The sequence below is a fragment of the Ixodes scapularis genome, unplaced genomic scaffold, assembly GCF_016920785.2.
Source record: "Ixodes scapularis isolate PalLabHiFi unplaced genomic scaffold, ASM1692078v2 PGA_scaffold4__175_contigs__length_147842914, whole genome shotgun sequence".
NCBI lineage: Eukaryota > Metazoa > Arthropoda > Arachnida > Ixodida > Ixodidae > Ixodes > Ixodes scapularis.
Genome location: NW_024609879.1, coordinates 55,180,904 through 55,205,917, shown reverse-complemented (window position 1 = coordinate 55,205,917; position 25,014 = coordinate 55,180,904). Strand labels below are relative to the sequence as shown.

The 25,014-nt window shown below is 42.9% G+C and overlaps 1 protein-coding gene across 1 annotated transcript in view; it reads left to right on the top strand.

Annotated features, from left to right (window-relative positions):
- LOC115308854 (rab-like protein 2A) overlaps positions 1-23,719 on the top strand; it is a 215,112-nt gene extending 191,393 nt beyond the window's left edge. Inside the window, exons 6-7 of the mRNA XM_040222881.3 lie at positions 18,840-18,923; positions 23,645-23,719. Of these exons, the coding sequence (XP_040078815.2) occupies positions 18,840-18,923; positions 23,645-23,719 (159 nt within the window). The remainder of the gene's footprint in view (positions 1-18,839; positions 18,924-23,644) is intronic.
- The last annotated feature ends 1,295 nt before the right edge of the window (positions 23,720-25,014 follow it).

The following is a 25,014-nucleotide window of genomic DNA, read 5'->3' as shown; positions in this document are numbered from 1 at the left end:
GCGTTACTGCGCAATCACAGGGGCTTCAGTGAATCCATCTAAATGCAACGGATTATGGTGCAGTTCTTGGGCCACAAAACCACGTTTTTTTTGCAGGGATAGAGTGGAATCAGTGTCCGATCACATATCTTGGAGTACCGCTCTCACAAATTCGTAGTAGCTCGACGTACTGGTCCTCTCTTGCGACCATACTGAAAAGGAAGGCTGATGCGTGGAAAGGTAGAGGCATTTCCAGTTTTTACTAGAGCAAGTGCGTGCAATATGTTCCTCGCTTCGAAACTTATGTGCGTTATTCAAATGCTTCATTGCGCTCGAAAGACATCCAAACATTCCATAGAATATTCGCCACTTTGATGTGGTGCTTAACGTGGGAACGTGTAAAAAGGGACAACCTTTTCCTCCCTCTCAAATCTGGTGCTCTAGTACTATGTCCTAAACCACCAGATCTTTGTCCGCCAGTTCGTGTCAAGATTCTTTTTCTTTAAAAATGCAAATGACGAGTTCCTTATAGTCATACTCTAATCACGCCTTGCTGAGAGTTTAAGTTGTCTTGTTATTTCAACGGGCGAAACGTAAAAAAATAGGCCCTGGGGATTTTTAAGGGAAGTAGTCAATAGCATAAATTTTCTGAAAATACAATTTTCATTGAAATATTTGTTTAGCGTGTCGAGGAAGACACTGTCGTGGAATATTACGGAAAGCTAGTTTTCTCTACCACTCTATCGTACCCGTTTCACGCTAGAACCCATCAATGATGTTCCCAAAAGAGTCAAGAAAAAGGGGCGTTCCTCCCGCAACGTATACGTTCTTCCTCTAATTGCCTACATCAACCCTGCCAGTAAAACTTACCTCAATGAAAAATGAATATTTGTACCGTGGTCTGTTAATTGCAGACTCTGTAACAAGCCAGAAACCCAGAGTACTGTTTTATTTATTGCAACGACGCGTTTTTTTTGTTTGTTTTTTATGTTCTGCAACGCACGCTAAAAAAAGATCCAATTCTTAATGACTACAGTATTCGCTTCCTCCCATTCGCTGAGAACGAAACCGTCCCGTACGACATGTTCGCTCTGTTGGGACTTCATAGTCTATGGAGATGTCGCATGATCGATAGACATGCAGAAAAACCCCGTACGACAAAATCTCCTTTTCTAGGACAGGTAGCGCTAGTGAGGAGCGTATACGCTTCAGCTGTCAGTCAACCATAGTGGTTTGCCTGTTCGATGCATGTCTGTGTCTCTTAGATTTCTGAGATGATCTATTGACGATATATCCTTTTGTGACCATTGCATTACACTTGTCGATGCAATTTCTGTGTCTAAATTTATCACACCCACTGGCCACATGTACAAGATGCCATATATAAGGTATGTGTGTGACATTCGTATGTAAATAAGGTGTGAAAGTGAATGTCCTACAAATGTATATATATACACATAAGTATCAACGTGTTACGTCACTTGTAAAGATATCCATGCATTGAAGAAGAACAAAATGCAGGTATGGCGTTCTGGATAGCGCGTTGGGCTACTTAGGAAAAGGTCGCTCGTTCGAAACCGAGCTGAAATTCTTTTTAAAAGCCTTTTTTTGAGGATCTGAAGTTCGCACTTGTCACGTGACATGACGTCACCGACGCGTGCAACTAGCGATGGTCTATGATCGGCCGATGATCGACTATCGGCCGATGATCGATCATCGGTCGAATATAAATTTATCGATTATCAAAAATCTGATATCTAGATCGATTGACTAATTAGTTGCTCCTACGTCACGTGAGCGAACTCTGACATCATGTGACCAATTCTCTGGCGAATTGCTCAACTCAAGATTGACAGGTCCAGAAATTTTTAGGACCCCGGTGCGATAGTGCGATCTTGGAAGGCCGTAAAAAAATCACGAAAGCCTATCATGTTGCAAACACTTTAATTGGGTGTTTCTCGATGCGCCCTGCAACTTTACAAATGGAACCTCAGCCGTTGAAAGAATGTTTAATAGGTGAGGTAATTAATCTTAATTATTTAGATAACCAGGTGTATTAAAAATATCTGGGCACTTTTGCAAGACGCTTGCTAACGACAGATAGTTAATTTCACTCCTGCAGAGGGCGCCGGTGTTTTTTTTAAAGTAGGGTGCAAGTTATCTTGGACGTTTTGCATGTCGGGCGTTCCGAATGGAAAGAACGGTCTAATATTGGCCAAAAATATCGGCGCATGCATTTAAAAAGCTGACTTTTTAAAGCTGTTTTTTTTCGACGGCTCGATTCCCACTTGTGAAATTTCATGACGTATAGCTCCATTCTCGTGAAATGTTAAGAAACGCCGTTGACAACTTAATTGATGATAATGCAGAGGCGCCACCATCGGGAGATGCACTCTCAAAAATGAGTCATGAAATATACGAGGGAACTCTTGGCAGCTCTATTTCCAAACATTCCTTGTCAAAATAACGTACAATCATGTTATGAAATTGTGTGGGAAAAGTTGTAAAAAAAAAAGCGCCGAATTTTTAAGTTGCGAGCATAGACGTAAAAATGACAATTGAATCATTTTCAAATCTTCCCTCGTGAAACTAATGTACTGCCGTTTTCCTACATTGATTAGGAAAGTCGTCATTTTGATTTGCGGCTATGTACGTGAAAATTACGAGGTAATCTTTAACAGCTCTATTTCCAAACATTCCCCGTGAAAATGATGTACCAGTGTCTTCTGAAACTTTGAGAAAAGCCATAAAAAAGGGTGCATTGCATTTTTAACTGAAAGTTTGTATGTGCAGCATACAAAAGTTGCGATCAGTGTACTTCACGTAATTGATAAAACAGAAATTGAAATCCTACTTATCACTTTATTCAAGTTTCCGAGCCTGCCTCACTGTACACTCTCCTTTGTGATGATGGTGTGCCATTACATCCTGCGTAAAGAGAGGATAGAAAATTACCCTATGCCACCCTATGATATAACATCACATTACTCGCTCAAAGGACCAGTATGTGAGAAGGGCAAGATAGTAACAACTGTATCCTGACACAAGGGTGTGGAAAATAGGACAATTTTATTTCTGAAAGCCCGATACGTCAGACATTGGTGGTGTGCCTTTTTTGCATGCCCAGGGCTATGCTAATGGTAGTAGTGTCCATTGCAGGTCACAACGTGTATTACCTCAAACCTTGAGCACCATAAAGAAAATGTGTGATAAACAATAGCCTTTTCCAGATTCAAGGTTGCAGCTGCTACATTTAAAGCACACATGAATTGATGAAGGCCACAACGAAAACATCCGAGAATGGCTATTTTCAAGGCTGTGCTAATACTAAAATTTTATTTTGGAAGTTGAGTATAATACGGTATTCGGTATTGGTTTCAAGATGAATTGTACTACTGTAAACGACTTAATTTTTGCGAAGGCTTAGTTTTCACGAGTTTATCGCAATTGCTAAAAATTGGTAATGCAAAAAGTAATCCCATGGATACGAATGCATTGAAGATTACTCCTGATTGCGAAATTTTTTACCTGCAAAGTGTTCCTAACACTAACACTTCATAAAATGTATGAAATATCGGGCTCGCCAAAATAGTTGTTTATGCCATTCAAACCTTTCAAAGCGCTCGGAAAATCACCATTGCGATGGATTTGCTTTGTTCAGTGCGCTTCTCCGCATGTGCCAGTGCGCTCCAGAGATTAGTTCAGGATTAAATCCCAAGAATAAGGCATTTGAACGTGGGACATACGCACACTTGATAATCTAGAATCTCTCAAATTTTCACAACGAATGGCTTGCCAGGAGACTTCTCGGGCTCGCAAGCACTGTTACTCCGCAACAAGCAGGCTCTCTTGGGATGACAAGAAAAAACCCAGCGCCCTGAACGCTGTTCAAACCAGCACTCGGGAGAGTTGCAAAACCTGTCAAGCGCTCGCTTTCGGGACAAGCCGCTTACTTCCGGTGGCTTCATACCTGTCTACTCATTGCACCATCCACCTACCTATAATAGAGATCAGTGGGCTGACGTCACTTTTACTCTTGGTATGCAGTTCCCCAGGTTCCCATAGGTTGCAACCTCCTAGTTAAACTGAGTTAGGCCTGCAGCGCTGCGGGAAACGTCAATTCCACTCTTTTAGACGTAGCACCCACATTTTGCGTGTACCTGAAAGAAGCTCAAACACAGTAAAAACAAAATGATTGGCCCTTTTTAATGCATCCTTTTCTTTCGCTGAAAACATACGTACAAGTCACATGCTGTTACACATTCAGCGGTGGGGCCTAATGTATAATGAGCACATTTTTTTTCTATAACTTCGAGCTTTTAGAGAAAAGATTCACTATAATGGGTCGGACATAAATGGTTGCTATGAACTATCCTTCATATTTACACATTACCTGATATCATAAAAGCACTAGAGCAGAGTAGGGCTGTACTGCATCAATCACTAATATGTAACCAATTAAAAGTTGGAATTTATTTAATATATTACAATTGGCTATTAATCTCTGACAGAAAGAATAACAGGGCAAGTTGGTACGTTGATAGTCTTTCCACTTCATCGAATATTCAGGTTCTTTTCGCATTTTTTTATGCTTTTGCTTTCTCTAACTGTTCTACTTTTTGTAGCGGCTTTCGCCCCCACTAAGAAACGTGACATCCAAACTCACTTTATTTACATCACACAGTCGTAAACTTGGTAAGCGTGCCGCTTCGGCATACGCAAAGAGACCGCGCGTCTCTACGGCGCAGGCATCAGCACAGGCAAGAAATCATGCTGCTCGCTCCTGTAACGTTTTTCTCGCTCCCGCTTTATGAAACAAATCGTTGGCGAGAGGCTGTGGGGACCACACGTCAGAACTAGCATGACTGGTGATTGCTTGAACTGCCGTCAGACTGCAATTGAACGCTCCGCAAAAGCGTTGTCGGGCGAGCGTCGTAGGACGGCGCCCAGAACAGGCCCTCGGCTGGCCCTCGGTTCCGTCGCTTTCTCTTTTTCAATCTGCAGAGAGATCCGGACAGGTTTTGTAGGAGATACGCTCTTTCTAAATAACGAAATAACACCGGGTGGATCATAGTTAGAATCAAGCATAGCTTAGCAAGCACACGGTAGCCGACAAAGTTTGAAACAGTGGTGCACTTCGCAGAAACCAAAGAAACTTCGTCACCGGCACTTGTACCAGCCGGCCATTACTGTCCGCCACCTACTTCCGTTGGTAAGACGCAGCAGCGTCTTTCAGCTCTCAGTAATCGCTTGCTATTTTTGAACACGGCATTCGTAAGTAAGATATCTGAAATATCCGCTAAAACGGCTAAAACGTAAAAAGGGAGCGATGCTCGAAGCTTCCGGAACTCTAACGGCGGTCGAACGGAAGCTGATTGCAATAGCGATGGTCCTTGCGCAGTCTTCAAAAGTCTATTTTTAGAGCGCAGCTCTTAAGGGCCCGTTCCCGGCCTGAGCGGCGTCGGCGTCGCCGTCGGCGTCGGCGTCGGCGTCGACGTAACCAAGGTCAGCCCAAGGTCACGTGACCCCCAAGGTCACGTGACCCCTCCAGGTCACGTGACCCCTCCAGGTCACGTGACCCCTCCCAAGGTCATCTCAAGGTCACGTGACCCCACGTGGCCCCCTGAAGGTCACGTGACCCCTCCCAAGGTCATCTGAAGGTCACGTGACCCCAAGACCCCACGTGACCCTTTGAAGGTCATGTGACCCCCAAGGTCACGTGACCTCCAAGTCACGTGACCCCTCTGAGGTCACGTGACCCCCGAGGTCACGTGACCCCTCCCAAGGTCATCTCAAGGTCACGTGACCCCAAGGTGACCCCCCAGGTCACGTGACCCCTCTGAGGTCACGTGGTGGTCACCTTGGGGGTCACGTGACCTTGAGGTGACCCCCATGTGACACCCAAGGTCACGTGACCCCAGGTCACGCCTCCCCGAGGTCACGTGACCCCCCTCCCCGGTCACGCGACACCCCCCCCCCCCGGAGCATATTAAAGAATGAGGGGAGGAGGAGGAGAAGGAGGAGGGGTCTACCCTCCCCTCAGTACCCTTCACTCCTCCTCCTCAAGAGCTGCGCTCCAATTCGGCGTTACAGGGATTTGTAAACGGCTTTCACTTTTTGTTCCTTGTGTTTTTGAAAACAAAACTAAGCAAATCGCTATATATTATTAATAATAATGCCACTATAATAATTTTGTAAAAAATAACAAATATTTAGTCAATCTTAGGTTTTATCTAAACTTTAGGTTTTCTTTTTCAGTGTAAAACCGAGACTATATCAAGCAACCTCTCCTTCGTTGCCAAAGCTATTCTGATTCATCTGCGCATGCTTGCACTCTTGGCATTTAGGCTTTTCTGGAAGGCTCGGCTCTCGCGGCAAATAAATAATGAGGTCAACCTCGTATTTTGAAACAATGAGCGTGCCCGTCTTTTTTGGCGAAGAAAAGACACGTAAAATTCACGTCGATTTTTTACAGTGTGGACCTCTCGATCGACTGCGTTGGCGTGTTCGTTGTTGCAATTGTCAAGCTCTTTTTACGTGAACTGAGATGCCTTAGAGTTTCGCAAGATAAATATACACCATTAAACACTTTCGGTGAAAGCTTGAGGTTGTTACATGAAGGCGCCGATTTCTCCATCCCATTTCAGAGCACGCTTCCATTCATAACACCACTTCGCTTATGCGGTTCAGAAGTTGATTGGCGCTGCATGTGACTATGCAAGGTGGAGCATCTTATGTCCCCATTATTAGCCGTGGTTTCCTTTGCCTCCTGTCCTTTTGCTTGCTGTGGATGCAGATATCTGAAACAGCGTATAGTGCGCTGAGAACTGCATTACAAAAACACTGGATTATCCGCAAACGTAATTGGTCTACTAGCCTATTAGGCAGCACGCAAGTAGCAGTGCACTTCGAAAACAAAGATATGTGCATGCTTTTGTGTCAGCATCATCAAACACTTGGTGCAATTGCCCTCGCTAGTCTAGCTTCTGAATAGTGCTGACGGATTTTACAGTAAATATTTATTTTTCAATAAAGGTAATAAATACAGTTCAGGGAAAATAAAAGCTTTCTTTGAAATAAAAGTAGACTTTTGAACTGATAAATATTGAAGAAATGACTAGCTAAAATAATTAATGACAAGTTAGATAAATCTACTTTCCGTGGCGTACAATGTAGCTAATTTTTCTATTTGTGCTTTTTCGAGGCGTATAGTCCATGTTGCATTTGCGACGTAAGTATGCTCTTACAGTACCGGTCCTTTCCCGTGGGAACTTTTGGACCACGTAGTCTGCAATAAAATGAGAAATGAAACATTCGTTTGTCACGTTATGTCAGCTATACCGGTGATATTTTTTAATGAACAGGTATCTTAGAAAAAAAAGGGCTCACTGCCACGTTGATGCAGCCTTCAGTGTGTCGTGCGACTCGGCGGACATCACATAGTGGATAACCGTGGCAACATTTCTATTAACGAACTAAAATCCGTAAGTTACCTTTTTCACTATTGCTGTTTTAGAGTCAGTCATTATTAAAGCCTCACCCAATCAAATGTATTCACGAAACAGCAAGGGGCTTAAAGATATTTATTTAAGAAATTTTGCACTTTCTTCCCCCGATTCAAGAACCACGCCCAGCAGGGGCGAAGAAAGTGGAGAGTGACTTAGCAGTTTTGACATGGCATTTTGGTGATGGAATGTTTGTTTTTATTAGTGAAAACTTTTCATATTGAAGTTACGTGCATTATTTAATTTTCTAGTGAAGTTACAACCCTCATAAAGTGCTGTCGCATTCAGCATGAACAAACTTGCACACTTCTGGCAGCGTGCCTTTGGTGGATGCTCCAGCATCATACTTCCAAGTTCCAACGTTGCGTCCGAAGCGACTACGAAAGCATAACATCCTGCGTTCTGTCCAGCGCGCTGTTTTTTAATCAGGCGACGAAAGGCCAGACTTTTAGCTGTGAATAACGCAAAACACGTCGCCTTTTCGCAAATTGTTTCAATTGGGCTAGAGTTTATCCATAGCCCCTTTAAAATCGAAGTTTAAGCAGGGTCAATTACACTGGCAGTTAAAAAACTTCATATATATATATATATATATATATATATTAGTTTGAGTACGCCGATTGCAAGCACTGAAAGTTGACCTTTAGTATACTTCAGTGCATTTCCTGTATACTGATTTGAAAATACTTTTTTACCACGGGCACCACGATTGTACTACATGCACTAGTTTTGTACGAACGAGTATACTTTCAGTCCAAGATCATTTTTACTGAGAGTATAATTGAAGTACACTTAAAGTATACATAAAGTACGAATACCACACTGAAAGTATACTTTAAGCATACTTCAGTTTACTTCTAGTATACTGATTTTGAACGACTTTTCACCAAGGGAAGCCAAAGGCAGCTATAGCTTTAGGTTAAACCTACTAATCATTCCAATTAGATATTGGCGTTCTGAAACCCCCCCCCCCCCCCCCCCGCTATCGTCTTCCCCTCTTCCTCAGTATCTCGGCGAATAGAGATCGCAGCTTTCTCCGAGAGTGCGCCACGGAAGAGCGAGAGAGAAGAGACGACCCGGGACCACCAGCCCGACGCGGAGGCAAATCTCTTCCGCTGCCGAATCGGCTATGACATAATAGGTTTAAACGAGTAGTGAAAGTTTTTTTTTTTTTTTTTTCTCGAAATGTTTAGCTAGATGTCTATTTGGAATTCTCGTCCTTTATTACATATTCATTCCTTCGAAGGGCCGGATTCGTTTACTGGCGTAAAAAGTATAATTTCAGTTTTTAGGCGAGCTCCCACTCATTTCTACAAAAACGTCACGATAAGTAACCAATGGAAACGTAGACCTGACTCGATGGGCGCATTCAGAGCGTCAGACGTCGCTCCAACATCTTCGCCATAATGATGTCGCGCGCGCAGGTCAAAGGGACGTGTTATAAATCTTACTCAAATGGATCCGAGTTGCTCCGGCGGGTCGTGTCACGTGATGACACAGATCGAAAAACTGTTGGCGCGAATAGGTTTTAGAACGCTACGGCACAAAACCCTTACCCTGGACTGAGCAAGATCGAGTCAGTTTTGGCACACTTCCCGGATGACATCTAACGTCTGATACTTTGCTCAGATAACTGTAAGACGGCCGACCTCCCTGAGCTCCAGCGTCGCCTCTTACATCGCAATCGGATTCTCGGTTTCGAGCCGTACACCGACATCCCGTTACGTCAAACGAAAGAAAGTCGGTCGTCCAACAACGATAGTAACGGGACGGCGAAGACATCGACGGCAAAAGCACGGCTTGTGCGGGCTCTCGACTTCGTTGCACAAGCTTAACGACGAAAGAAGAGCAAGCCAGATCTCAGGCCGCTAGGTTGCAAGCTCGACCGTAGGCTGGGAGACATCAAGGCCTGCTTTCTCGAAGACCACCGCCCGGCCAACAACGTCACCAAACTCTGGAGCCTCACCACGGGAGTGCTGGACGCCCTGCGTCACCCAAAATTCGGCCTGCTCGTCTGCGAGCCAGGCAAGCCGGGAGCCGTCGCCAGGCGCTCAAGACCGGCCTGCTAGAAGTCAGCCGCCCATGGCGGCCCCGTGGAGACCACCTTCACAAAGCTTGCTCCTGGGCCTAACTCTTTTTACCCTTTTTATATGCATCAGCATAAACACCCGACCCTCGTCCGCATGCTTCATTTAAACCATCATCAGAGTTTGTTTTCATCTGTAAAATGCCATCTCAGCGTCGTTGGACGCGGCTCCGCGTACCTTCACTGTAGAGGCTGTTTGCCTTTCTGCGGCGCCGCGGCTCCCTGAGCCGAAATAAATATATTTCCATGTATCCATTTATTAGTAATGTACAATTAAATGAATCATTGCGCACAGATACGTGCGTTTATTAGCAACTTAAGAACACAGACAATTTGCCTCAGTAGAAATCCGCACAAGGGAGTGGTAACAATCGCAGTAGGTGAACAGTTTTGATTTCTTACAAATCTGAGCGTCGTACACAATGAAATTAAAAGTTTAGCACATTTTTCAAGTTTGACATTTGTGAAGAGAAAATATCTTTTTGTCCTAAATATGGCTCTGTGAGCTGTTTGTTATTTAGACTATTATAAACTAGATATTTTTTCTAGTAGGAAACCAACATTTGCCTGAATATGAAATACCACTGTGAAAGTGACTGAAGTTGCCTTCCTGGGCTTGCGAAAACCAGATAAACAAAGTATTCGCTGTTTAATATAATTACAATATTTTTCTCTACAACCTATCTCAAGAACTCTGTGCAGCATTGGGACGTAGGAGTGCAGTATGTGTCTTCAGGAAGGGTCTTTGCGCTAGCATTGATGTAAATAAGGTATGATTTCTAAGTGTCACATACAATGTTAATAAACTTATACAGAACGCACAAATCGTGTCTTTTCTTATGGGAATACTATCCTGGAGGAAGTTGAACAATGGCCTATTCACGTAGCAGTTCTGGATGGCCTGTGGAGAGCCACGTCACGAAACGTTTGCTCGGCTTCCACCATAACAGCTCCGCCATGAAAACGGACAGTTTTTGTGTTTCTTAAACACTTACTGAGCACTCTACATGCTGTACGAGCCATGACTAATAATGTCCAGAAGACTGGCTTGAAATAAGCCCTTTTCAGGAACAGGCAAGGCCAAGGTTTTTCAAGGCAAGGTGTCACACATACACACAAAATAGAAAATTTCAGCTTAGCATGGGTGTTCCTAAGCTCCTGTTGCCAGTTGCACATTTCAAATGGACAATGCCCATCTTGCTAGGGGGGAAAAAAGATGGGACAGTAAGAATTTGCAGACACTGTGCTGTTGAGCTTTGATAGAAGACTACGAGGGGGAGCAAATAAACTTGGCATTAAGTGAGGAAGCTCTTTTAAAAATGCTCTGTATCATTAACGACTATCAGCACAGACACCTTAAAGATGGACTAAATCCTGTCTGTAGCATGAAACAGTAGCCTCTTCGAAAAATCCAGGCCGAGGCTTCGCCGCACTTGAATATTGATCCCGTTGTATCCCGAAAGAAAGTGGTTGGAACAGACGTGACCCAGGCGTGCGCCGATGTTGCAGCAGCGTCTCACAACGCATATAATGGACATGGCGGGTGGTGACAAGTGTTGTAGGCGTTACAAAAAAAAGTAACGAAACACGTTTCCCTTTACTTGTAAAGCAGGGTTGGGCAGTATCACAATACAAATGTTCCGCAATAGTATTTCAGAAATACATTTCGTATCTGTATTTCTGTATCGCGATACATTTCTTTCACCGGTATCTGTATTTCTGTATCGAAATACATTTGGAATGTTTCTTTGTATCACGATACAATCAGGATGAAATGTATTTCGTTACATTTCATAAAAAATACCCCCCCCCCCCCCCTAAAACAAAATACAAGCCCGAACACTTTTTTTTTTTACCACTCAAGGCATTAGGGTCAAGGAGATGCTGGGGCGTTGTTACTATGCTGACCAAGGTTCCTTCCGATTCTCCAAACTATTTTCTTTGCGTTCTCTTCTCTCTTCTGAAATGTGTTGCGTAGTCGGGGACTCGAACCAGGCGGCGTGCCAGGAGTGGAGTCGTAGCATTTTCTGCCGCAAGTCCTTAGGCAGGGATTTCTTGAGTCGTTGTTTGCTGGCATCCAATGTCCCTTATAAACGTCACTTTTGCCTTAGCGTACACAGTACACCCAGCCGGCAAAGCTGAGTCACAGTTCGTTGCAGGACGAGCCTGGCGGTGGTTGACCTGAAATAGTAGGATGACTCACGCAGTGAAGTTCAACACAAATTCAAATGCGTTTGCGCTTGCGACCGTAATATTGCACGGCTTAAGGGTACGTCATCAGCCGGCATGAAAGTGACCCGCTGCTCTGGTGATCCGGAACTCAAGAAGGAGGCCAGACATATACACTTGCGACTGGTCTCGAGCGCATTCTTTCTCGGAGAGCTCGCACCTGTGCCGGCCATATCAGGTCGCAATCCACGAGGTTTCTGTTTGGATGATACTAGGCGAAACTTGAGGACTGCAATCCATGCGTCGGTGGCGGAGGGTCGGCAGGAAGGACCTTCACAACAGGGATGCCACCGTATTGTTTCTTCAACCGTAACAGAAGATAAGACATGTGTTGCAGGATGCTTCAGGTGGCCCACTATTCTCTAAAATTCCAAATGACACTGCCTGCACGATCTTCAATGAGGCAGCCCACAACGAAAGTATGTATTGTACTTTCATACAGCAGCGTAGTAAAGTTTCATGTTCAATGCCATACCTACAGATAAAGAATACCAGTTCATTCCACCGTGAAGTCATATGACCAGTGTTGACAGGGGCGTCCATATTGGAGAGCGGCGTGGTGACGTTTTGATGGGATTTAGAGCGGCATAGAATTTATTTAGAGGTCAAAGTTTTTTCGCATCCCTCGTCAGACAGACAGGATTTCAGAGAAGAGACCGCGGTCAGTCCTTGATGGAACATTCTTTTGAGCCCATTGGAGACCTCTCGTCGTCCGAAATCACCACCTTCAAGGCAAAGTGCCAAACCTACAGGGAAGTAATTTCGGGATCAAAAACTTCCACTTCAAACTTCAAGCTTCATTTCAGTTGGAGTCTCAAACAAATGTGAAAAATGTATTACAGTATCAGCATTTCTGTATTTGTATTTCTACCCTCCCCAAAATGTATTCCTGTATTTGTATTTTCAAGGACTTTTTGCCTCTATTTAAAATGTATTTCCGATACGTATTGCGATACAGTTTTACCGATATATTTGAGTATCATTATTTTAGCTAATATTTTTATGTATCCAAGTATTTGCATTTCCAAATACATTGAGTATTTCTGCCCAACCCTGTTCTAAAGTAACGTAACGCGTTACCGCCTTGCGTTATTTCAAAAGAAAAGGAACGCGTTACCTTTATGGTTAGTCATTGAAAAGTAAACATTTCGGCAAAAACCTGCCTGTTTAGGTGAGTCTTTTCAAAGAAGCTGGAGATACTCTAACCAACTGTGTTTAAATAGTCCGACGTTTCGCCTGATGGTTTCGCGGCCTGCTCGGTCGCTTGTTCATGGGCACGGTGTTCCCGGGTGACTGATTTGGCTGGATGTTCGTCTTTCTCTTCTCCTTGTCGCTGCCGTTAAAATCGTCTTCTTCTTTTTGTGGCTCCTCAAAGCCCGTGAATATGACTGATTGGGAGGGTACCGATGGACCGGTTCAGGTTGTTCTTTGTATGCTGAATATGCCATGACTCTAAAAAAATTAGTTTTTTTTCCAGTTTCATTTGGTGTCCAGTACGAAACTTCTGTCGAAGTCGATGGCGTGTTTGTTCTTTGCTGCATGTTCCGCTTCTGTTAAAAGGTAACACCACTTACTTTTGCGTAACTTTTTAGTTATGAATTAATATATTTTACTTTTTTGACGTTACAAGAATTCATAAGCGCCATATTTCAAAAAGCATTATGTGCACCGAGAAACGAAACAGAATTACCGTATCTTTTTTTACGGTTCCACCTATATACTAACAATAAAAAAACGCAAAACGCCGCCACAATATGTTATATGGCTTGGAGCCTAGGAACGCGAAAAATGTTGAAGTATAATATTTTTAAGCCTTGGGAAGAATATGCGACGAGTAACGTAACTACTTTTCGCGATTCTCGGCATAAGTAGCGTAAGTAGGTTCCCTGTTACAGCTTTGAAAATGGAACGAGTAAGTTACAACGTTAACGGAAAAAGTAACGCATTGCCGGTAACGCTCTGCTTGTAATGCGTTACCGCTAACACTGGCGCTAACAGGCGCACACAACACAATCGAACGACGATAAACACGAACCACAGCCTAAACCTCCCGCGAGGTCAAGGTCTCGATCTGCTACGCGAAACGACAAGCAACCGAGCAGCCGACAGAGCCACTGTTGCTATGGTTACCGAGCGGAAGAATATCGGGAAGTATTTGAAGCCGAAACTCAATCGTAATCACAAGACGCACTATCATGTAAATAATAGAAGAGCGTCAACAAATTATTACTCATTTCTTTAGTTTTCAATCGCTTGGTAAAGGGAAGTTAAATATCTGTTCCTCTTCATATATGACTTATGATGACGTTTTGCTACCTCTTGTTCCCACACCGTGAACGTGTCGTATGATCGTATCAGAATCTCCAGAACTACAGTGGTCTAGAGAGTTCTATTGGCCAGAGCGGCTACCGCCGCGTGAAGATATTGCGCGTAGACGACACCGTAGCGCTGCTGTTCTGATCCCTAGGAACGTGCCCCTGTCAGCCTCGTCGTCGGGGCTGCTCGGCGTCTACTGCTGTGGTTCGACTGGAGCTTTTTGCGACGCAAAACAATTGCTAATGTGAAAACAATTGTAGGTTTTCTTTTGGCCTAATGTCTCTAGAGTGTGTGCTATCCTGTACTTTCATTGTTCGCGTATTTTTGATGGAAATCATTTGATTAATATCGACCCCCCCCCCCCCTCCACCCCCCGCTCCTTTCCCAGTACTGACAGGTCGTTCAGCAACGCTATCATTTGGGCTGCACGCTTATAATAGCTGCGAAAGAAACCACTCGATACTGATATAACGAGAAAAATAGACAAATAAATCTTAATAAATCTCTTACTTTTTTAATGGTGAGAGGAACAATAAACTGGTGTATTGTTTTTTGTCATCGTGTTACTGATGCGGGGACCAGGGTTATGTAAGGCGCAAGGCCGAGCGCGTTTGGAACGGCCAAGTTGCCACTGCAGCCGGCGAACATATAGCAAATTGTCTTTTGTGGAAGGCAGTCTATGAAGAAAAAATACCTCGATTGGGAGTACATGAAGCATTAAAATGCAATATGAACAAAAACTTCAACAACCCCTAATATGAAAAAAAAAATATTTTCAAGTCATAGCTTTATGACCTCTCAAAAGTGGTAATACACTTCATCGACATACACAGCAAGCACATGACAGATATCCAGCAACATACTACGGAAAAAAGACTAAAAAATTGTCATAATATATTGCTTTATAGAATCCTAACCTCTCCGCCATTGACGATGTGAACATAGTCCCGAAGGATAAGGGGCGGTTAAAAATGTTTTTCGCACACCGCTGATGTCTCGGCGAGGCGTTTGTCTTCTCGATTAAGATTTTTGTTCCCACTGTAGTCTGCGCGTCTCCTCCTTTAGCGCACGAAACGGCGACGGCTTACGATTGCTGGTGCTTCCGCTGCCCTTGTTTATTTATTTATTTATTTATTTATTTATTTATTTATTTATTTATTTATTCTTACTTTAAGTGGCCCACCAACAGTTTAACGCCTCCTTAGTGATGCACTTATCAGTGAGTCAATTAGCAGTAAAATGTCAGACAGAATAAAAGCGAAACGTTAGGAAAAAATAATAGCATCAACACACTTTAATAATTTACGCTCTTCATCAAAAATATCAAGACTAGCATTCCCACAAATCTGTTCTAAATGTTTATAAGTCAGTTTTAGGCGTGCCATGGGTGCAGCCTGGTAAAACTCGGCAGGGTAAACAAAAAAAAAAAAAGTATAAAGCCTACAAGACTTACGAACGTTCAAGTAGATTTGACTGAGCAGCTATGGGGAATCAATTGTACCATTTACAATCTTATACAACTATGTCAGTTCACGAATTGTCCTCCTGTTGTGCACCGAGTCTAACTTTACGAGTTCACAAATCCTCTCATAACTATAAAAATAATTCGGTTGAAAATAACGATCAAACAAAACACGAACGAATCTACGTTGAACACTCTCAATTACACCTGAATTTGTCGCTCCAATACAATTTCAGACAACCGAGCCATATTCAACACGACTACGCACCAGTAAGGAAAACAAACGTAAAATACAAGGGGTTTAGGAAAACTGCGTGTCACTCGTGTAATGGCTCCCAGCACTCTAAAAAAAGCATTCGCAATTGTAGTCACGCGATGATTAAAATTCGTTCGAGGATCCATAAAAACGCCTAGATCACGGATGACCTCAACGCGAGTAATATCGTTGGAATACAATACATAGGGCCAACTCAGAATTTCACGCTTCCTAGAAAAGGACATAACTTTCGTCTTTGACTCATTTAAGAGTAGGTCATTTGAAAAGCACCACGCCGAAATAGAATCTATATTACGTTGAAGACCTTCACAATCGTCAACCGTTTTACATGCCGAAAACAACTGAATATTACGAGCAAATAACAAAGACCGCGTGTGTTTATTACAGGATCCTAGATCATTTACAAAAATTAAAAGCAGCAAAGGACCGCGGACCGTGTAGCCCGGCTTGCACCCCGCCAAGAAGCAGTGTGTGTGTCCGTCTTTTTTCTTGCATTCATGACCGAGACGGACACGAAACGGTGAAGACTCCCCACCACTGCACCACAAAGAAAAGTGCTATGGTGCTACGTTCGGAAGAAGCGTACCACCGCAGCTTCGTCTTTTTCTTCGCTCATTGCACATCTGCCATCTGCCAAGAATTCTCCTAGGGCTCGGAGCTCCAGCGCCACTCGCGGCCATCTACGTTGACCTTCATCACGCGGCCAATTGTAAGCGGGTGCCGCTCTCGCCACTACGTCATCTAGAACACTGTTCCAGAACATAGGAATTTTAAACGCGGTTTGTAAAATCCAGACGCAATATTTGGCCGGGAAATTGGGAAACCGCAAATTTGCGTTTTAATGAACGTAAAGAGAGTAAGACGAGTTCGATACAATTTCTCTTCATTCCCCTTTAATAAAAAAAAAATGTATTTAGAAACGACCTCCAGACAACTGCAAGTCTATTACGGGAACGACTTTCAGATGTGGCAGAGGAGATTCAAGCCTTGCTCTCACGCTACCAGAAACGGCGTCGCGGATCAGTAATTCGGAGCAGATCCGAGTCGACGCGAAAAATCTGACGGCTTTTATTGCCCGCTTCGGGCGAATGAGACTGGAATGGGGAATGAGACTGGGCGACCGTCGACAGAAAATGGATTGGGAAGCAGAAGCTTGAATTGGTTGAGAACACCAATCCTTGTCAGGTTCTAGATGTGTACCTTCTAGGAAATAACATTATTTAGGAAGACACTTAGTGGAGCATGTAGAAAGGAAGAAGAAAAGGTCAGCGTGGCAGGCGTCATTTCCGCAGTTCATTTTTTTTTAGTTGTCATGTTTACTTAGGGACTGGAAAAAATATGACGACATTATCCCCTCCATTTTCAAGACCGCCTCGGGCTAGAAACAAAAAAACAAACAGTGGGTCGGTGGAAATACAAGAATCAAAGAAAGAATAAAAACACTTAGAGACAAGGACAGACAGCACAGTTATTCCTTTCTTTGTTTCAATCTTGATAGGCAAGAACCTTAGGTTCATTTTCTCGCGCTAAATTCTTGATATTTTTTATACGTCCCAGTTCAGTTTGGTGGTGATTGGAGCAGTCTTCCTTTATGCTCAAGTTATTCCCGAATTTTCTCTCGTTGCTAGATACTACGAAAGGTTGTGATTTAGAAGTGAGCTTGTGTATTGTCGGTAATTTACCATCCGCCAACTGGAAGTGCTTCTGTATCTTTTAACTGAGAGAAAGGCTGCGTATTTTTCTTTTTCTTTTCAAATCAATTTACGTAACATTTTGTCCTCGGTGGAGACATGAACACAATGGCGTTGAAGCATGACGCATATAGTAACCAGATTGTGCAGCCGCTCCACGCCAACGTCAGTTAAAATCCAATGACCTGTCCCATTGGAATAAGTCGTTATAGTTCTACTTTAAAAGAATACTGAACAAAATATTTGAGTGCTCATAATAAGCGGCGCACGATGTTTCCACGAGCCAGCAGCCACCGGTGTGCGCGAGCACACGAAATTAAATGTATGTCATAGTCCTCTATTTACGCTAAAGATGACAGTGAAATGTACGAGCCCCGGGCCCGAGGTGAATAAAAACAGGCTTCTGATCATCACAAGGGAAAGCTACGTCCTTGTTAAATTAATTAATCGCCTGCCTTCTACAGACTGGTTTACACAAGCCCGTTTTATTACGTAACGTTATGTTACGCTACGAAAAGTCACCGGGAAATCTGTGCTTCCTACTAAGCGTGGCAACAAATTCAAGAATATAGCCTGGTACGCGATATTCGACACACTAATGTTTCCGTGACTTTGACGTAACGTAAGACAACGGTGCTGTGTAAAGGCTCATTCACACTGCCCCATTTTCTTACGTTAAGTTATGTACGTATAAGTCACCGAAACGTTCGTGTTTTGAATGTCGCGTGTCATGCTTTCTCTTTGAATTGGTAGCCACGCTTAATACGAAGCACAGATTTCCCGGTGATTTTTCCTAACGTAACGTAACGTAACGTAAAAAAAAACGGGTCTGCGTGAACCAGCTTTACACAAGACCACACTGTGGTGATGAAGAACTCGTCTTTTTTCTCTTTCTCCCCGGAGACCACACATTTCTCTGTCGTCTTATGCGTGAATGGGGGAATATGACATCAATTTCGTTGCGTGTGCTAGCGCACACCGGTGGGCTGTTGGCTCATGAAAAGATCGTGTGTCACTTATACTGGAAACTGAAATGTTTGGTTCAGCATCCCTTTTTGTATTCAGTCTTGTTGCCTTAAACTGTATGACATTAATCACGACTGGTCTTTTCGGTTGTGACATGAGTAACTGCATGCGCATATTTATTAACCTATATGTATAATTGATTGAACTCAGTTTCTGGCATTCAAAAAGATGCCATCTGTCTGACCTTTACCAGGTGACCTAGAGTCATTTGTTTAGTACCGCACGTTGAAAAGTATATTTCTTTTTTTTTTTTTTTGGTTTTGTGCAGATGTTCCGCGAAACGATCGCTGCAGCGGTGCAGTACCGGAAACATCCGACGGATTTCATGGACCAAGTCCTTCAGGAACTGGAGGTGAGGCATCGATTTTGCTTAAGAATGGCGAAAAAAGTAAATGCCAACAAGCGAGCTGAGCCGAGATAACCATCGACAATAATTAATACTATATATGCCATAAACATTTCCACGAATCTTTTAAATTAATTCAAATGAATTAAAATATAATTTCACTAATAATCTAATTTAATTTAATAAATAAATTGCCTCCGCATGAAACGAAAAAACAACGATAAATATAGTGCGTCAGTTTAGATTTAACAATAAAAATAAAATATCAGTGGCATAATCATTTTCAACGGGATTGTGAAGAGTGCTTTAATTTGGATATTCTTCTTTATTTTCATCATCACCGCGATCTCTTGTTTAAAGAAGTACGGAAACAAAATGACGGGACGGCGAGTTCTCTTCCTCTCGCTTCAAAATCGCTAGCGAAGAGCGCAATGCGTATCGCGCTATTGACGTCAATGTCTCCTGCATGGCCGATGATACTGTAGTTGCGAGCGTTGCCGCTTGGTGGCGTCAACGGATGATGATCTCGCCTGGTAGTATTACACGAGGACTGTACGCCCTATGGCCTCTACCTATGGCTTGCCTGTAACGTCATTCGCGTCCAGGCCGGTCTCTCATGTGCCACACCACAAGCGCTCGGTTCATCGCGTTAGTTTCACACGCGGCTTGAGGGAACCAGTATCTAGAAAGAACCTTCAGCGCCCAGCAATGGCGAAACCTGCATGCAAGCCATGTATATAAGGTATTCATAGGGGGCGATATTTTCGTATTTTGAGCGCGTTGTTCACAGCGCATCCCCGGGGTTGGGGGAGTGGTATACTTGGTCTGGCAGAAATCCTCGCATTCTCAGATCAAGCTCCCACCTGCGAAAAAACGGCGGTCTTGATGGTCTGGAATTCACGTTGCGGAAGCACTGTGGAAGCTAAGTTAACATAGGCAGCGTAGTAGACTAGTCAGCGTTCTTCGCTAGGTAACATTCAGCACTAAGTAACTCCACAGGAGAGCCATACTGCCGCGAGGTGGTGCTGCTTCTTAGAGGCCGATGACGTGATGGCATTTTAGCGGAGCTTCACAGACGCCACCAAGAGATGTCTGGAAATCTGTTTGTTCATTTTAATATTAGCTTTCTTGACGTTTCCGCCGTCAGCCCAGAAACAATAGTCTAGACTAGTGCTACTTTGCTGCCGCCACAACATAGGCCATATCGAGACAAAGAAATCAGAGCAAAACTTTCGTTTCCGTTCCACTTATATAACAATTAGAGAAGCAGTTATTTTTTCAATTTTTATTTGAGCTTCGGAATAATCCAGACACTAATGTGTGATCTAACTTTGAAAACTTATGTATTCTTTTGAGCCAATCACTGAATTGTCTCACATATATATATAAAAAAAGAACTCTTCGAATGAATTCTGTCGTTCTGTCAGCAAATGCGTCTGTAATTTGTGATTAGACGAATAGTATAATCCATGGTTCTCGGGCGTTTTTTTAAGTTGAACACTTCACTAATAGGCAGGGGTTATGAGCTCCAGGTCATCTGGCTCACACGAAAAATTCAAGAATCGCTATACTGGTCATGATCCATAGAATATATCACCCAATTCCTCGGTGAGATGCTATAAAGAATCATCTTGTTACAACTTATTGAATGTAATGTGCACCTGCACCTAAATATAAACGTTGTTCAGCCATAAAATTATAAAATCTTTTGTGCAATACTTCGTTTATTTTCGGAACGACCGCAGTCACTAAACAAATTTTTCGTAGTTACGTTTAGTAAAGGTGTAGACAGTTGAATAAAACTTTGAGTGGAATAACATACAACATGATAGTAGGCAGCACTTTTTACGGGAACGTCCGGCAAAGCGGAACAAAGACTTGGAGATTAAGTTTTCTTCTTTTTATAACGATAAGTTTTTTGTGAGCCATCTATTTACGTAGAAACCAAACCAAATTTTTCAAAGCTTTTTTTTTTCTTTTTGTAACTGAGACACGCGGGAGAAGCTTGTCTGGAACTAGGAGTCTTAGACTATTCCTATTTTCTGTCGACATCCCCCTTTTCGTTCCAAATTATTGAGTTTTGTTTAATATGGAGGACCGTGTGCCTAATATGTGGGGGGGGGGGGGGGGGGGGGGGGGTCGGTGGCCGAGTGGGCCAGCCCACACCAGCTCGGAGCACGTTCAGCGAAAGCTCGCGCTCCAGTACCCAGGGATCCTGGATTCAGTCACCACCCCTGTCCGTTTATTTTTTTATTTTGTATTTCAAAACACTGCCAATTCATTCGGAATTTTAGCAGTAAGAAGCACACAAAATACGTACACACTCGTTCACATTTCATCTCATCTACCGGCTTCTATCTGGATGAGCATCGTACCGGCGTGCGGTCGTGTATCACTACTGCGTGGCGGACGTGGATGACCCCAGGCGAGCACTCGTACTGCACTGGCTAAATTGGTCATCTACAGTGGGTAACAATGTCGCCATGTTCTCGCAGACTGAACTCCTACTGTATAAACAACTGACGAAATTTTTTTTTCTTTGTAATCCGTGTATTTAGAAAGTTGTAGAAGGTAGATAGAAAATCTTACTTAATACTATTAAAAAAAAACGTATGACAGCAACAATACTTTTCCCTTTGTTTTCCTGCAATGAGAGGAAACACAAACACACACACACACAAAAAGCGATTTTTTGGGCGAGAATAATTAGATGCATTTTTTTAGAGTATTTAAGTACCTAAACTAATAATGACACTCCCCGTGAATTCATTTCATGCTTGAGAATTGAACACACCCTAAACTTAAAAAAAAAAAAGCCGGACATTGTTTGTCTTTTTTTTTTGTCGAAATTATTTGTAGCGCAGTTTCAACCAGAGGTTCTCTTCTTTTCCAGTCGTACGTTTAAATAGCAGTAGCGAAAGTTCCAGTCAGTTTTGACTAAATAACATAAAATGCTAAAGCTCCACTGAAATTCGAAATATAAATGTTCTTGAATAACCGTTCAATGGAAGCTAAATGATAAAGAAAGATAGAGCACAGGAAGCAAGATGTAGTTGTCAACACGTATATAAAATATTTTTTTCATTTAAGCTTTGCGCGTAGTTAATTTTTTTATTTTTATCTATTTATCCTGAGCGCGTATAGTATTAGCAGGCTGAAATGGGGAACAATAAGTCGCTATTGCAATGACACGAAAAAAAAAGATTAAAAATAAAACAATAAGTTGCAGGATCAACAAAGGCAGGTAAAATGACTAATTCACGAAAACAAAATAACACTGCCAGCAATTGGGACACGATGCATGCCAGAGGGTCGTTTTATTCGAGGGAATAATAAAAAGTATGAATGCTAACTTTATCTTGATGATCGACTCTCAATGAAAGACAGTAAGAAAGTTTGAAAATCCTGTCTCCCGCAGCAGGGCTAGTGTCGTAAACAGTAATACGTATTTTGTAAACAGTGGTACGTAGATATTGCTTCTAATAAACTACATTACCGAAGCATTACCTAAAATTGGTAGTACATTTAAATGCAATATCTGAACAGCTCAATAAAGTGAAATCCATCATTCCTGTTACATATAGCTTGTGTGTGTCTGTGGTGGGCGGCTGCACTTTAGAACTGAAATAAGGCTCTCCACTCTCGCCAGGGATGGTTTTATAATAATACCTCTTGCAAATAACTAGGCATGTTTCAGTTTTTTTTATATTTTAAATCGCACAATTGAAGATTTTTTTTTTATTTTTTTTTTTTTACCCTGAGAGAATGAGAAGAGTAGGGCGTGTCTTTCAAAGGGTCCGGCCTCCAAAAGTCCCTCTATGCCTTCCAGCCTTCTTTGGCTACGCCCTCGAGCTGCACCGAACGCCGAGGTGCGGTCGAAAGTAGGGGAGTTTGCGCCGGAGGCCGCAAAGAACTAAAGTTCCTACCCTGCCGCTCTCACCTAGACAGTGACTATAGTAACGTGCAAGTTCTTACTTCTCATTCACGTTGCATAAGGTATATGATCAATTTCTCCCTTTCATTACACCTTGGACATGTGTGGACCGCACAGAAAGATTATATATATATATATATATATATATATATATATATATATATATTAATGAATTTTGCAAATATGCACATTATGTTCTTATTTTTTTTTATTCTTAGTGCAGAAATTAATATATGTGAGGTGGTGAAGTAAGAAGAGCCATAACTGTCTTTCGTTTTTAACCAGGGCCGCCTGAACGTAACAAAGGGTTTGAGCTGTCTCAAAAAAGTCACATAGGTAACGAACGATAACGTGTATAAAATGATTTTAACTGAAAACAAATAAACATAATATTTATGTCTTTTACAGAGGTCTATAAAAAATGTTCAGCGTGTTTTTTTTTTTTTAACAATAGTGCAAAATGCATTGAAATGTCTTCGCTCCTGCAATTTTAAATATGGTGTGCGGATATTCCGTGTTTTACACGCCTTTTAAAGATTCTTAGCAAGACGGTAAGAGTGCTTTCAGGGGTATTCACACGAGGGAGAAATCCCGGGGATTTATACCCGGCGCGCGCGCATCTTACGACAAAAACGTAAGGCTTTTGCACATCGCAAAGCCTGACGTTTTTGTCGTGGGATGCGCGTGCCGTGGGGAAATCCCCGGGATTTCTCCCTCGTGTGAATACCCCTTTAGAGTTCGCTAAATATTTATACTATAATTAATTTGACAACTTTTTGTTTTTCCTTTTCAGCAATTCACGAGTGATGACGAAAGGGAGGACGGCTCGTCAACCCCCGGTGGGAGTACCCCGAATAAACTCGCGTGATGTAATAAAGCATCGTTTTTTTATGTTTTGAATTGCTAATAAAGGATGAGGTAAAAGTTAACGTGAACTGCTCTGCCTAGCTGCCATTAATTGCATCGCGCCGTCGGCATATTCAGGCGTAATTAATTGTATCTTTTACTACACCGACTTTGAGTAATAATGAATACCTCACAATGTGTCCTGAAAGAGGCTTCAGACAAAGTGTTTGTGCGCTAAAAGCCCCGTGTTAAAATCTCGCAAGTGCTCCTGGAAGTTCGTGATTTTTTTTTAAAGTTCAGCGCTAATGCTTTTTTCCGTATAATTTGAACGTTTTAATTCATTCACAATATTAACTTCACACGCACCAATTTGTTTTTCTTACGTGCGACGATAGCAGGTACACTAAGAGCTTGTAATTTTACACAGTGTCTGAAAGACATTTTCTACTGATGCGCTTCTAGCGTCCAATTTCGGCCACGCATCGAAAGCGCTCTCGAAGTGGCTGCAAACGACATCACAAACGCCGTAGTGTGTCGGACATGGCCGTAGAAGTTCCGGCAGAAAGCATGAGCAAGCGCGAGTGTCGCTGTCGTCAGGGGGCGTCCTAACTCGCGGCTGCCGATGCACCCGCCGACTGTCGATCTGGAGAGCGATTTGCGGCGGAACAAGACGTCTGCCCCAACCACTTGCGATGCTTCGACCCCGCCAGGATCGCGGCCTGCGATAGCGTGACACTCGTACGACATCATTAGGCGGAAAGCGAGGAACCAGTCTTTTTGTTCTTTTTTTTTTTGACGTGGTAAACGCGCGAGTCGGAGACGTGTTCCAGGCGCCATACCGAGAGCTTAATTAAGAGAGGAAGTGCGTAGTGGGTCCCGGGAATCTTAGAAATCTTTCCGCAGCAAATGGGATAGCGACATTAGCCGATAAGAAGGCAGAGGACCGGATGCCGATGTAGGAAACGTGAATATAAAAAGCCACGTCCGGCGTTCCTTAATAGGACACTGTCAGGGTATTTATGCTCCCTGAGGTTTTTACAGCACCATGGTTTCTTTCGTATCGTTGTCGAAAAACCTCCACGGCCATACATCATAAAGCGCAGTATTCGTTTAAATAAAAAAATAAAAATCACAAAACGAGCGTCATATCCTTACGATGGATGATAAGGCTCCTGTGAACAATGCAAAGCATGAGCATGCGTTTCCAGGTACAAATTACGGTTGTAGGTGCTTTGGAAAGCTGTGTACATCATTCGAAGCCCTCGAGTGACACGTTATGCCAAGTGACTGGATACACAGGAATAGGATGTGCGATGC